Source organism: Megalops cyprinoides, chromosome 2, assembly GCF_013368585.1.
Source record: "Megalops cyprinoides isolate fMegCyp1 chromosome 2, fMegCyp1.pri, whole genome shotgun sequence".
Lineage (NCBI taxonomy): Eukaryota > Metazoa > Chordata > Actinopteri > Elopiformes > Megalopidae > Megalops > Megalops cyprinoides.
The window spans coordinates 15682016-15697824 of record NC_050584.1 but is presented as its reverse complement, the minus strand read 5'-3'; the positions used below and the strand labels follow the sequence as shown (position 1 = coordinate 15697824).

Genomic DNA, 15809 nt, shown 5'->3' with positions numbered 1-15809 from the left:
TGGCAAAGATGGCATCCGACGACAGTGCTACGTTTAAAGTCACTGAGCTCTCCAGTACGACCCATTCTACTTCTAAGGTTTGTCTATGGAGATTGCATGGCTATGTGCTTGATTTTATACACCTGTTAACAATCAGTGTGGCTGAAACACCTGAACCCAATAATTAGGAGGGGTGTCCACATACTTTTGCCCATATAGTGTAGTACAGTTAATACACTTGCTTGCAAGAAAAACATGTCTCGCCATATTCACATGCAATTTGTTTTCCTGGAGTCTGAAACGTGTTTCCTTTCCTTAATTAATTATTAATTAATGTAATAAGACCCTCACGTGAATGTGCAAGTGGGAAGAGATTTCTTAAACCATTAATTATTTTCTCTGTTGTAGCTACAATGGCTACTGCTCTTCCACTCCACCTTTATCCCTTCATTAAAGAAAACTTCCATGCCTGGCCTATACATTAACATGGGGAAGCATTTGTTTCTTGCGAGTAATTCCGGGTTTGAAAATTGTACCGTGCAATGCAAATATACACAGGTTAACTGCATATTATCATGGCTATAAAAGTGACATTTTATAAAATGTCATACATATTATTATTTATAAAACTGACATTGTTTATGACTGACATTGATATGACAAACGCAACATCTAACTGTAAAAGTAGTGGCAATCTTAAACGTGTTTGGTGGCTTGATGGGAGAGCTGAGTTCTTGCAATGCATTGTGGTCGCTGTAGTCATTCCGTTTCAAATATCATTGGATTATTCAACACGTTGCTTTACAGATGGAACTCTTACTCCCATAGTTCCACAAAATTCAGATGGTGGGAATACTGCACCACATCCATGTCTTTTGCATGCGGATAGTAAACTATAACCTATAGTACCTATAACAGGAATATCTGCGTTATTTGTGTGGTGTGGCTGACTTTGTTATCATTGTCACAAGGCAACTGTCTCTGTAGCTGTGCTTGTTGGCAAGATATTTGTAGGCTAAGTCATTAGAAAAGAACTGGCTAACAGATTAGCTAGCTAGCTTGCTAGCTAGCATAATTCTGGTAAAGGACGTCATGGTGGGTTCTCTTGTGTTTAAAGCAGCTCACCGTAACCTTAAGTTGGTGAGATCAACGCTGTGTGTTTTACAAGCATTTAGAAACATCCACTACAGGCGTACACCCCAGCAAAACAATTTAGCCGCAGCGACGTTAAAATACAGTACGCGCCACCTCTCAGAGGATTCTCATGTAGTCGGAGTCTACAATGTATCCTGTTCACAGAGGCGAGCTATTTCAATAGGTACCAGTTTAAGTAAAGGAAATAACGATGAAAAAGAAAGGGGTCAGTTGTCCTTATCGAGAAGTCCGAGCAGTACTTCAGGACTGTCGGCGGCACAGAAAGGTGAGACAATGCCAACAGTATGGCATGGTGCACAAATGTGTAGGTCACGTCTGTCATGTAGCTACCAAGTTAGGCTTAATATTCGAGTATTTAAACTGTTGATCTGTTTTAACCAAAAACTTAACTGTTAACTAGTTAACAGATAGCCTTAGGCCTAACTACAATAATCAAAATTTGGTAATTTCTAGTTTAATATTACAGCTGCTGGTAAGGTAAGCTACAGAGATGTTACTAAATTAAAATTTCTTGTTACTTTCAATGGTTTCCTGACTGGTTTTAGTTTCAGGCTTTATCAAAACGTAGTTCACCCTTGTCCTTATCTCTCCACAGTTAAGGAAGCAGGAAAAGATTTCTCCTACTTAATAGTTGTGCTCATTGGGGTTGGAGTAACAGGTAACTTCTCTACCTTTGCTTGTTTTCAGTGTTTGCAAGGGAATGTATGTGAAATAGCTTTTAAATGCACTTGTAATATGGTATGCACCATCGTCCTTACTAACACTTGAAAAGACTAACAGTCTCACAGAAGCATTAATGTTAATTGCTCCTTGTGGAAACCTACATGTGCTCTTAGTTTGGCCATTATTGCATTCGCAGCAGATTATATGACATCCTGTGCTGATAATTGATTACATTACCCAAAACACAAACATACCTCTGACCTGGAGTGCCTCATATACGATATGTATTCTGCAAATCACCAACTCTTGTGTACATTCGGCTCATTCTGGTAAAATCCATTACACTGTTATTATTGTATTTTTTGTACTTTACAAATGTCATTTACTTACAGGAGGATTGCTGTATGTTGTATTCAAGGAGCTATTTTCATCATCAAGCCCAAGTAAAATCTATGGGAAAGCTCTGGAAAAATGTAGAGCACATCCAGAGGTGAGCCAAGGAAATCATATATTGATAGTTAGATGTCACAGCTTTGCAAACAGATCAAACACAATATTATGTGAGGGTATCATTTCACATATACAAAGTTCTCTATTCTCATTAGAAACACTTGCACTAAAATAAACATATTGTTATATTACAGTAAAAAATACTGGAATTTTGGTATTTTTAAAAAGATACTGCTTTAGGATTGTGGTAACAGGTGTCTTTTGCATGCACTGTGTACAATACCTGAAATTAGTGTTAAACATAAAATTTGGAGGAATTTGGAGCTGTATGCACCATTTGTTTTCCTGTCTTCAAACCTAAGGTCATTGGTGCTTTCGGGGAGCCAATAAAGGGGTATGGTGAAATGTCTCGCCGTGGACGAAGACAACAAGTTAGGTGAGGACATTAAGACAGCAACACAAATTATATCTGCATGGTATTTTGGGATCCTTGCAGTATTCTCTCTTCCCTGCCCACAGCCATGTAGAATTCCTGAGAGATGGCATAAAACATATGAGGCTGAAGTTTTACATTGAGGGCTCAGAACCACGGCTGCAAGGGACAGTGCATACAGAAGTAAAAGAGGTGAGAGTCAGTACATTTTTTTCCCCTTTTCAATGAAAGTCAGCAACCTCAGTATTTTCAATCTTCTGTCAAGTGAAATAGGTTTTCTCATAGAACGTGTGAACAAGTTAAAACATAACCTTTTAATGTAGTCCAACTGGTGTGATTTTAGAATTTTTTGTTATTGTTTTTTTCATGTCTTTGCACAGAACCCTGAAACGGGGAAGTATGAATTCCGCTACATATTTGTGGACATAGATACATACCCAAGAAGAACCATTGTCATTGAAGATAACAGATGAGATTATGAAAGTGGGGTTCCAGTTAATATGTTATGTTCCAACAGATCAGACACTGTTGTTTTTTGTTTTGTTTTTAACTTTGTGGCTTGTGAAGGCCAGGAAGAGTTTTATGAATTACTCGAATTACTCAGACAATTTCATCTGAAGAGCTAAGTGTTAATGAAATAATAAAGAAACTCATGGATTGGAAGTCAGGCTGCATTTAGAACGAACATTAAAATGAAGCTGAGTCTGGCTAGAGTTTTGTGGATTATTAATTTTATGGTCTGTAAACAGGATGAAAACACAATGAGTTGCTGAAATAAAGACTTTAATGACTGTATACACACTGCATAAAGTTAACAAACACAGCTTAGTACTGCCAATAACAGTTTGCTCTGTAGACAATGAAACTGAAAAGAGTTTTCTCCGAAATGAACATGTATTTGATGTTCTCTTTGAAGAGTGTGATGCCTGCTGAATTCTGATGAATCTCTGATGGTTTAAGCCTTCTTGATGAAAGGCTACTTTTAATAATGAAGTGTGTTGCAGTAGAGTGTTGTAAACCTTTGAACACTGAATAAATGTCTCAAGCAGCCTTTTCTGTCAAGGAACAAGAAAATGGTGCTGCTGTATGTTTGTACCCTGTAAAGAAACAATGGCACAAAATGTTAAAAGAGGTAGGAATAAATGCTTTGATTGGAGAATTGAAAAAGACCTTTAACTGATACTAAGTTTATCAGTCAGCATTACAGTTGTCAAATACCAGTAAAATATAAAAAAACAATGATAAAACAATTACCTTGTATTTTCTGTGATGTGATCAACAAATACTTCTTTCATTAAATATGGTTTTTCTTTATTTTTGCATTGGTTCCAGTACTGTCAACCTCAGTACTGGTAAATGGTTGTGGTATCACCATTTATCTCACAATTCAGGGGCTCTAAGAGAACGCCAGGTTTATTGGTGTCACTTTGTGGTAATGCAGTCATAAGTACCTTGCTTGTGAAGCCAGTGAAGCCAATTCTGCTCATCTCTTCTCTAAAATGAATAAATAACAGATGTGTAATCAGCCTGAAATCAATCAGAAGACCTTTCTTAAGTTGATATGAGATGGTAGTGGATTAGACCTGAGTTACCATATATCCCACCTGTGGAACATACAGTTCAACAATATATACCTGTTTGGGACCTCCCCTTCCCCCAATTGGATAACTTGGAATTGCAGATTCACATACAGTAAGACAAAAAGATTCTGTTTTCCCCAAATTGCATGTAAAATAACAGCCAGAAGCTTTTAGTTACTGCCAATTGTTGAGTAGGGATGTGTTGATCAAATCCGCCTCGGAACATTTTTGGTGGTTTTTAGAAACATGCGTGTGGAGCCATTTGGCGATTATTACGAGAGCTGCATGATCTAATCACAGGTAGATTAGAAAAAATTCCCTTGCCCAGTGGGTGGAAGAGTGGATCTGTTTGTATCATCTGATTATACTTTTGCTACAACAAGAGTCTGAACCACCACATTCTCACATTCTTATTCTCAGGTTTCTGCCTACTTGCTCATTTCTGTCCATCTATGATACTCCATGAATCTTTCAGAGCAGTGTCTAAAGGCACTTGAGGAATGAGGATGAGGAATCCTCTCTAACCTGTCTGCAGTGTCAAGGTTGTCCAAGAACTGTGCTGCTGACAATTTGATCAGCCAAATATTAATTGTTTAAGATGTGTGAAATTGTCTTGAACTAAGTAATTGCATCACATTTCAGTGAAATTTTGTTCCATTTTTTTCTCTAGATGCAGGCTTATTTGTAAAAATGTATTTTCATGAAAGAATTTGGCACAATTCAGATGAAATCTAATAAAGTAATCTTTTTTTATTAAATCAAGTAAAATGTCTGCCATCACATTTTACATTGCTTTTAGTTTGTTTTACCAGTGAGGTTTATTGAAGAGGATGTGCAGCGTTAACCCCTCACCTAACATGTTTGTTTTTTTTTTTTTAACACATGCAGCATCTCCTTGTTTTCAATGTGTGATAGCCCATCTACAGTTGCTATGTCAGTTTCAGGATTTCCCAGAAACTTTTATATTGGCATGATGTAGCTCCCATTCAAAGATAACTTTGCCCTCCTCAGACCATATCAGACTTAGACTTTCATAACATCCACATTATTGTAAATCTGCATTTGTTTTTAATAATCCTCCTGCATTTGTATTATCCAGATACTATGAATATGAGGTGAAGACGAGATCCCTCAGATAAGTTTTTACAACTCTCCTTCTTTCAAACAGAACAGTACATAATGGAGATTAACAAGCAAAACATTTTAATTAATGTAATTAAAGCATGGTAAATAACAGTTCAATCAAAACTGAACAGGGTTTTTTTTTTTTACCAATAAGAAAACTTATTCCGCTGTTTAAATGTGAGCTCTTAAAGAAACACCACTCTGAGAAAAATATAATTTGTGGTCTCCTATATACCCCCTGGTTACAATGTATTGTTTAATAGCCTAAAAGCTAGATCTGTCATTTCTTTCAAAAGCATTCTAATTTGTTGTTGAGAGAAAAATGTCCCTGTCAAAACAACAAGTCAGAGCCATAAACTAAAATTTCAGATAGGCTTCAGAACAAAAACAGTAATGTATCACTGGGCTGGTCAGCAGTCAAAACTACCAGACAGTTAGAAAATTCTTTTTTCAGCTTGGAAGTCTTATCTATTTTCACGTCTGTATCTGTGCTAGCACTGGGTCAGTTTTAAGTGAAACTGCTTCATATGCACCATTTTCAAAATGCATTAACAGTTCTGACAAATGTTATACAGTCTTAAACCATAGAGGAATCCACTTTGCCTTCTGTTTGCTTTGAAACAATCGAGGTAAGTTTAATGTATGAAATGTTTTGCGAGATTAAAGAGGAACAGGAGAGGGTAGTCTGAAGTGATGGTAACTCATGAAATGGAACTTGAATACAAAGATGAAGCTCAGCTCTGCTGAAACAGCTGAAATTCAAAAGCCCTGTGATACCTGGGAGCTGTTCTGATATATCCATTGTGTCATTATTGTCAGCACAATGTGTGAAATGTATACTCTGTCTCTCACTTATATTAAAGCAGTGGATTCCCCAATTCACAAAATCTATTCAAATCGCTCCACATCAAACATTGAGTATTGAATAAAAGCACTGAATGTAGCACATGCAAATTACTTCTTCTTATGATTTACAAATTAATCCCGAGTTGATCCTTTATGTAATTGATTCATGCCATTTGCTATCATCTGAATGGACCTTGAATTGACAATTATTACTTAATACATTTTACAATACAACTTTAGCCTCTCAAAATGATGCTCATAATATGGCTCTCCTTGTCTTTTGCCTCTGATCACTGCCTGCATCAGATTTGAGACTCAGGTATGGGTCTACTGTGTAGCAAAGGGCACAGCTCTTTCTTACATTTCCTCTTGGTCATCACAACTTACAGTCCTGCATGAACTCCCCACCATTGGTGATATGGCATTTACTCCATTGATACACATTTCAAATTTGCATTTTTACCTTGAGATATGAGGAAAAGGTCATTTTGTATATCTTAGTTAAACGTTCACAATAATACAATTTCAGTTCAGCGAGATGCAGTTACCGTTTAAGAATTCATATGGACATTTTTAATCTGCACAGGGCAACATGATATGCACGTGTAAGTACCACAAACTCTGTAATTTATGGAGCAAGCAGTTTTACTGCAATCGTTCCAGAAAAAAAGGAATGAATGAAAATCAAATTGTTTGTAGGGTATACAGAGTTTCTGCTTGGGGAGATATGATCATATGCCGTATCAGTTTAACTTATTTGAATAAACAGAAAAACTGTGTAATCAGCTGCATTTATTTCTAGAAAAAAATAAATAAATAAAAGTGAAATGTAATGCAGATAGTCCACTCTGATGCGAGCAAAAGAGAAATGTATAATATTTTTTGTTTCCGTAAAATGGAGACAATATCCGAGCGACACAGATTCCAAGGAAAGGACACCATCTTGTGGATCACCGAATGATGACTGGATATTAAAAGTTGCAATTAACGTCTGCGGAGTTACTCTGTTTCATACAATGTTGTGGAATTTAGCACACAGACTATAGTTGAGATGGACCCCAACAGGCTGATTATGTAACTAAGGAAACATGAGTTGCGAATACTGATTAACTCACAATGACGTTTCATTCCCATGACTAGTACGCCACCACGAATAAAGCTATGTGGATATTGTATGTGTATTCTTTAACTATTTAAAGCATTTAAAACCATTCTAATAAGTGTTAACTTCGAAAAAAAAAAATAAAGTCCATCGATACATGCTCGCATTCAATTGTCCATAGTTTTGCCAAACTGCCATCGTTTTATCATGCCGTCATGATAAAGTGAAACAGTAAGCAATTATTCAGTCGCTTGTGTTAGGGGATGTCTAAGGGCATTGCATTTGGCTTACTTAAGCTTATTTTAAGGTGTCAAGGTGTTTAAGGTGCTGTCATGCCTGAACTTGGAGTGTCTGTGCTTTTAGTCCCCATAAAAGAAAGCTGAAAGAAAACCTCACCCAGCCACTGAACGTCGGTCTCCTGAGCTGAAGTTTTTTTCAGTCCAGCTACCTCGTGTTTACAGAGGGCCATCACCTTCCACAAAGAAACACTTGTTTCTATGTTCAAATTCGCCTGCATTTATAGAGGCAAGTAACAGACACAAAAGGCAGCACAGCATGTTGAGTTCTCCAGAATAACCGTAGCGTAGAAAACATTCCCCACACCATTACACTACTGCCACCAGTCTAGACTGTTGACACAAGGCAGGTTGGGTCCGTGGATTTCATGCTGCTGGTGCCAAATTCTGACCCTACCATCTGTGTGCCTCAGCAGAAATCGAGATTCATCAGACCAGGCTACGTTTTTCCAGTCTTCAACTGTCCAGTTTTGGTGAGCCTGTGCCCACTGCAGCCTCAGCTTTCTGTTCTTGGTTGACAGAAGTGGAACCCAACGTGGTCTTCTGCTGTTGTAGCCCATCCGCCTCAATGTTCAACATGTTGTGCATTCTGAGATGCTTTTCTGCTCACCACAATTGTACAGAATGGTTATCTGAGTTACTGTAGCCTTTCTGTCAGCTCGAACCAGTCTGGCCATTCTCCATTGACCTCTCTCATCAACAAGGCATTTCCGTCTGCAGAACTGCCACTCCCTGGATGTTTTTTGTTTTTGGCACCATTCTGAGTAAACTCTTAAGACAGTTGTGTGTGAAAATCCCAGGAGATCAGCAGTTACAGAAATACTCAAACCAGCCCATCTGGCACCAACAATCATGCCACGGTCAAAATCACTGAGATCACATTTTTCCCCCATTCTTATGGTTGATGTGAACATTAACTGAAGCTCCTGTTCCATATCTGCATGATTTTATGCATTGCACTGCTGCCACATGATTGGCTGATTAGATAACTGCATGAATAAGTAGGTGTACAGGTGTTCCTAATAAAGTGCTCCGTGAGTGTATAAAAAACAACACATTTTAAATTATGCTCTTCAAAATTAAGGACAAGGCACCACAGTGGTTAGATTGAGCATAATGCATAAATTAAGTTATATAGTTCACATGATTGTGAAGGTGTGCAGGTCACAGGTGTGTTGATTGCTAAAAGAACACTGCACCCATAAATTGTCCCTGCATTTTATAATTTTGACTTGGTTTACGTCTTTAAGCCACATTGGTTTTATAGTGTGAAATGTATTTCTTCATCAGTTGGAAGACAGTGGACCCAAACAACAGCCGCAGGCTGCCCTATCTATAGCTGCAACAGGCAAAAGCATGCCCAAAACAGGAAAAATGCCCAGTATGCAAAGCACAATATTTGACAAATAAAAGAAAAATTAGACACCTTTATGGGGATTCAGTTATCTCTATGATACTGATTCACAAGTCTGAAGACTGTTTAGACATGGAAGAGAATAACAGGCACAACTTACAATGATATAGTAGATGAGACACTTACTCACGGGGGGCTAATGGAAATACATGTAAACATAAGCTAAAATATTTTATAAATGGAAGCTACTGTATGAAAAAGTAAGTCATTTGTTCAGCTGAGGATTGCAGAAGATGCGCTGCTCGAGCTTTCCAGTGACCAGACACTATAGACTTCTTTCGCCGCAAGAACACTGGATGAGTTCTGGCTATCAATTGCGCAAGAATACCCCGGATTGTCAAAGGCTGCCGTGGACATTTTTACGCCTTTTGGGTCGACATACCTATGCGAGAAGACATTTTCTTCACTGGTGTACATAAAAAACAAATACAGATATCAGCACAGCAGAGTGGAGGAAAATCTCCGTGTCGCTGTGTCCAGCATCATGCTAAGAATTCAACTGCTATGTTTAAGTAAGCAGGCCCACCCATCTCATTAAAATACGTGATATACTCTGTGATTCCCACTCCTAGTTAGGAAGGATAAGTAAGGAAAAACTCAAATAGGAAAACTCTTAGATGAAGGCCTTGCAAATGGAGCTTGCAATCTTTGAAGGACCTCCAGCAGCAGGTAACATACCCATTAATGTTTGCATTTTTTCATCTTTTCTTGGATTGCTGAAAGTCTCCTTGCTCCTAAAGTGGCTTTTATTCCTGTATTCTGTTCCTATAGGAAAGACTTACGTTGGTCTCAAAATTGTTGAAGCTCTGCTGGATAATACACGTATCTGGTGCACAGGGAGTGGATTTCCTCTTCTGGTTTTGTCTCACAATCTGTGCGTTGGATCAGTTCTTGGAAGGTGATACAATATATTCTGAATATTTATTGCACTACATTAATCCAGAACAAATCAAATAGTTGAACGTCTGTTCTGTTCTCAAACTCTAGTTAATATTCTTCTGTCATTATTTTCTTGTTTTTTTTTAATAACATTGGCTTATTTTGAATTGTTAAGTACATATCAATAGGCTATTTTTTTCTCTATTGTCAAGGGATAAAATGATGCTAAACTCTGAACTGACCTCCTGCCTATTTTGTATGTCTGTGCAAGCATGGTCAGTTTTCTGACAAACACCTCAGGGCTATCAGTCATAGGACAGAGGAACATTTTCAAAAGAGTGTGCCTGCACACCTGAGAGCAATGCAGGCACCAGGTGAGTTAGTGGGTACTTCTCATTATTTGGACTTCAACGGTGCCAACATATTCTTTATATATACTGCCACGGTGTTTGAAATGTAATGTGATATGTCCCAGGCTTACTGATGAGAGGCTGCTGTGGAGGTGACGCGTAGGAAAATGTGCAGCTCTTTTTGAAAGCTCTGCAAAGGGAATTCTGCATTAGAGTGTGCGAGGGGAATACATCACTTCTCTTCATGGGACACGCGTGAGTGAAGAAAAGGTCAGGCATGAACAGCAGACATGTGTTTTATGACTGGTACTCTTTTTGATGTATGCTAACAGGCATTTGCATGTTCTATCACCTATTGGACACTATCAACATGATTGCCCTTCTCCATTTAGCCCGGATAGAGTGGGGTCCACATGCAGGGGGAAAGCCCAGGAACTGATGTTGGAGTGGCTTGGGCGCTTGATGCTAAGGCCAGATTCAAATCAAACAGGTGAGGAAACGTGTGTGTGTGTATGCGCGCACGTGTATGCACGCACAACTGTTTGTTTTACTGCTTCTAGACATCATTGACATTGGGTTTGACAGTGGAGATGGAGATTGTACAGAGGCATGGCGAGATGGGAAAGACAGTGATCCTAATGAAGACGGAGAGGGGAGGCTGAGTGCAGCCTCCAGCAGCAATGGAGAATCAGAAGACAGAGGATGAGTGTTCGGCATGGTCTCTAGCAGCAATGGAGAATCAGAGGCGGACACTGGAGGGGACGGGTTTAGCATGGCCTCCCATGGTGGTGGAGAGGATAAGTAAGATACAAAACACAGCATGAGTGATGTATCTGGTGGGATGGGAGAGCTGGAGGAGGGGGATTCAGAGGAGCTGTGGGAGCCATACCCTCTGGAGTCTGTAGGTGCCTTTTGGGCATAGAATGAGGTTACTAGTGATCAGGATAAATATACGACCCACAATACATGTTACAATGAGCAGGGTGAATCGAAATGCAGAGATGACTCAGGACACAAAAGGGCTGGTTCAAAGAGAAAAAAATCTTTACTGAAGACTCAAGAAACAAAGCGCAGGCACAAGAGTGTATACACAAAGCATAGCAACTCAAGACTGAGCAGCAAGGAAGGCAAAGGGCAGGTTTTAAATAACAGACAACACAGATGACAACATTAGCTAATCAATACAGGTTTTAAACATTAACTAATGACACATGGAACAAACGGGAAGTTGTGGCCATCTGGTGGTTATTCCAGGAAGCAGCAGCAGCCGAAACCCTGACAATACCACCTGACATTACATTAACAAGAAGTGGCCACTTTGAGGAAAAAAAAAACACTGTTTTTATTACCACTATTACCCTCATAGATCGAGAGATGCCTATTTGCAATCATCTTTAAATTAATTGACTTAATTGAAGCATGTAGTTTGTATTCTAAATTGAAGAATATTTTGAGGAGTTAATGTCCATTTGTGTGTTCTTTATCTTCTTGTGCTCTGTGTTTCATCTGATGTGAAGTTTATTTCATGCCAGATTATGTGGATTTTGATTAAATCAACCCCGACTGCATGTATCTGTCTGAGGGAGATGAGGAGGCTTATAAAAGTGGTGAGACTGATTGTACAGTGGCTGGTCCCCTCTCTTTATCTTCACCTCATGGCAAATTCCCTCCTATTGCTATGTTTTCAAGCCTCCATCTTTCAGTTTCCACCAATGTTTTTACATTGTTTAGGCTAACAATACCAATGGGCAAAAATAAAATAATGATATGATGTGATTGATGTTAGAAATGAAATACAAAACGTGCACATACTAACTTTTTCAGTGGGACAATTCTGGAATTCTTTTCCCTGCCTGACGCGCCAGATGAAGAATACAATGACAATGACAGCTGCAGTGGTAGTGAAGATGGAGAGGGATTTACTGTACGTCTGAGAATGATATGGCAAAAGCAGCCAAGTTGCTCTTGCTGGCCAACTACGGGGAGGGTGCTGGTATATGTCAGTTAGTGCGGAATGTTACATCTCATAATACAGAGTTGTCGTGCTTTGGGAGTTTGATGAGATGTTAATGAGACACAGATGTTAATGAGTCAGTATGCTGAACTGAATTAGTTCTTCTTCTGTTTGCTCACTCAGGATGTAGAGTAGCAGTGTTGTACAGTCTTGTGTGTTTCTGCAGATACAGTGAATGAGGTGGCAGGTGTAACCACAGATGGGGATGCAGCTGATTTACTCCTGGACCCAGAGGAAGACAAGGTGGAGCTGGAACGGGGGAGGATGATGGGCGGAGGCCCTGTCCAGCACACATTCAGAGTGCCTGTAGGAGGCAGGACATCATACAGAGAATGGTGCTTGCATATGTCCTGGTAGATGATGGGGAGGGTAAGAGAAGGAAAATAGGATGATGGTGATGATTAAGGATGGGAGGTGAACATGTGCTGCTGCTGCTGCCAAGCCTTTCAAAAACAGATAAACAGATTTACAATGTTCACTATTGGGCAACGCAGTTAATAGTTTATTTCCCAGTAAAATTGACAAATGGTGTTCTGTAGCGTAAACAAAATCACTGTAAATGATACCTACTTGTAAGTTAAAACTTGGGAATTCATGAAAGAGGAACTACAAATGAGCTGTTTGCTGAATTGAAGTTGTTGTTGTGGTATGTTATATTGTCTAGACTAGTTTAGATAAGAGGCATGAAGAGAAAGCTAAGACAAGTGTTAATTATACACTGTATAGCGTCACCCATGTGTTCTTGGAATTCAAGTCACTTTTGTTTAGTTCCTTGTATATGAACAATGCAATTGTTTGTGGTTTGTGGTATTACTGAGCCTTTTCAATAGTATCCTTTATGTTGTTTTTTACATACTGAGGATGGATAGAGCTGCAGTCTACATTCACAAGGGCAATAATCCAAATGAAAAAGGTAAACATTTTTGCTACTCCTTAACCATTTTGAAAACATTTGTAAATATTCATATGTAAGAACCCCTGTCCAAGTTTACATTAGAGTTGGATTACATTATGTAGTAAAGTGTATGAATCTTCCTGAAATGGATTCATCCTCTTGAGTGTGTTTATTATTATAATAAGTAATAATGGATTTGCTGGATTAGCAGATACCAGCACCACTATATTTACAGTAATAATATAACCTCATTTGGAAAATATGACAAGGTTTCCAGCTTGATTGGACTCGTCACATGGAATGAAAAATAATGAAGCACAACATATGGTTTTTTCCTTCAAATTCAGTAAATGTATCATACATGCCCTAGGACTGTAAAACCATACTAACACCATTTTCTTAAATTCTTACACATAAAATAGATTCTATCTTATACCCTATGACCCACTGGCGTCATTAGGTCCGATCATTTGGGGCTATAGCCCCGAATATTTTAAACCTAGCCCTGAATATTTTCGCCCTGAAAAAGGAGGTGTTTATAGCAAAACAACAGACAGACTGTGTAACAGAGCGGAACTTGACTTGCAGCGTCTGAAGTTGTGATAATATTTATTTATCATAAAGGTAGGTATAACCTCCCCAACCTACTGATGCCGATCTCCCTTCAAAAAAAAAAAAAAAAAAGACAAGCCCCAGGCAAGCTTGACTTAGCCCCTGATGATTTCAATAGCTAGAAATGCCCCTGCTATGACCTAAAACAATTCCAATAAATTTACTGCCCTTGCACATACATTACCCCATGTTTCAACAATTACATTCAAGTGAGTGAATTTGTAAGTAAAACAATGAATATCAAATCCCCTCCTACTGCATTGTTTGAATACACTGTTCATAACCTCCTGGTTTTCAAGACATGCAGTATTTGCTGTTTTTGACTAATGCATAAATGATTGTTCCCATGTGTTTTGTTTTACTAAATGTTTACATTAAGTAAACCTCATGTCCCTTCATGCACCTAGAAATGTTCCATCTATTAACACAACATCTCTACACATCTCCAACAAACTCCAACTATAAATCAGTCAAAGCATATCAATACATCCAGGTAATTACATGAAAACAATACTGTCTGAATGTTTGTCTCCATTTACTTTGGCTTTATGTATTAACCTTGTTTCACTCTACTGACTTTCCATTTGATAAATAATCATCCGTCTTCTGTTTAGATATCCAGTCTTGTTTTTGAAATTGTTTTACACATAACTGAATCAGTTTAAAATAAAGGCATACACAAAGTTAAAAATGTTTACCATTAATAATTTGTTATTATGACCCCTCTTAGATAAAAGTCCTCACACCATACCCAGGGAAACTTGAGACTTGTGAATCATGTCACAGATCACATTTCAAGGTGTTAATCTGTGTACAGTAGACAAATACTATGGGGAGGAAAATGTCATCATAGTTCTCGCCTTAGGAGTAATATGGAAGGTAAAGTGGGTGTTTTGAAAATACACAAACAAATTCGTGTTGCTCTGTCAAGGGCAAAGAGAGGCTTGTTTTTCACTGGCAACGTGGCAATGCTTTCTGTTGTCCCTGGATTAAAATCATGGATGTGCTTGGCAGTTATGGGAAGATTGGCAAAACACTGCTGTTGAGCTGCAAATAGTACCCTGGAATTCTCACGCCTGTGTCAAAAACAGAGGATGTCCTAAAATCCTTGTGTACATGCTCTTTGTTTTCTGACGGTCATCCGAATTGTGATTATCCAGATGGTATGATCCGTGACCATTTAAATGTGTCCAACACTGTATGAAAACAGTTTACCAGGATGATCAGGGGTACCAGAAACATGCTGTGATGAATGTGGCTAGTGCCAAGTGATCATCACCAAAATGCTTCCCTAATGCAGCCATGAGCAAGAGGTCCCTTGTTCACCCCTCGGGTAATTTTTGTGTTCCATGCTCTTTGCAGCCAACCTTCACCATATGGCCAGCATTCATAGCTGTGCAGAATACCAAATGGGTGAATGCCCCCAGAGAGTTATTGTGGACCTGGAGTGTGGACACCAGAGGGTCCTGCCATGCTATGTGAAACAACAGTGCAAGAACAGACAGCAGAAGAGTAAGTGTGTGATGAAATGTGGTGCAGAGCTTGAATGTGGCCACAGTTGCACTGGAAACTGCTTTGAGTGTATCAGTGGAGCAGTGCATATTCCGTGTGTAGCTCAACATGAGGTACGGTTGGTTTACTCCCACCAGTGCAAAGAGACATATTCAGAGGACAGTACCTCTAGCGCTTGTTAAAACCAGTGTTACCCCCTAGAAATGTGAATGGTTATGTAACAAGGCCGGCCAGCTTTGGCGATGGGTTGGTATGTGTGGAGAGCCACGCCCAAAGGAGTGCCGTGTCTGCGATGCAGATGAAGTCCAGGAGCTGTTTTTTGGGAAAGAAGCAGATGATGCTGCCTCAGGAAAATGGATTCACAAAGCTTCGATCATGTCCCAAGTGCTTCACTCCCAACTGCAGGAGTGTTATGCACCTAATATAAATTTTGCGTTGACTGGATTAAAAGATGGAGTGCCCAAGAACTGAAGGTGATCTAGAGTTGTAAGTGTTACAGAAAAT

The 15809-nt window shown here is 39.0% G+C and overlaps 1 protein-coding gene across 1 annotated transcript; it reads left to right on the top strand.

The window, feature by feature from the left end:
• Positions 1-833: 833 nt before the first annotated feature.
• Positions 834-3895, top strand: timm21 (translocase of inner mitochondrial membrane 21). The gene is made up of 6 exons (XM_036522304.1): positions 834-1399; positions 1730-1792; positions 2190-2287; positions 2610-2683; positions 2767-2872; positions 3061-3895. Exons 1-6 carry the CDS (start codon positions 1072-1074, stop codon positions 3151-3153), a joined length of 762 nt encoding a protein of 253 aa, XP_036378197.1. The 5' UTR covers positions 834-1071; the 3' UTR covers positions 3154-3895.
• The last annotated feature ends 11914 nt before the right edge of the window (positions 3896-15809 follow it).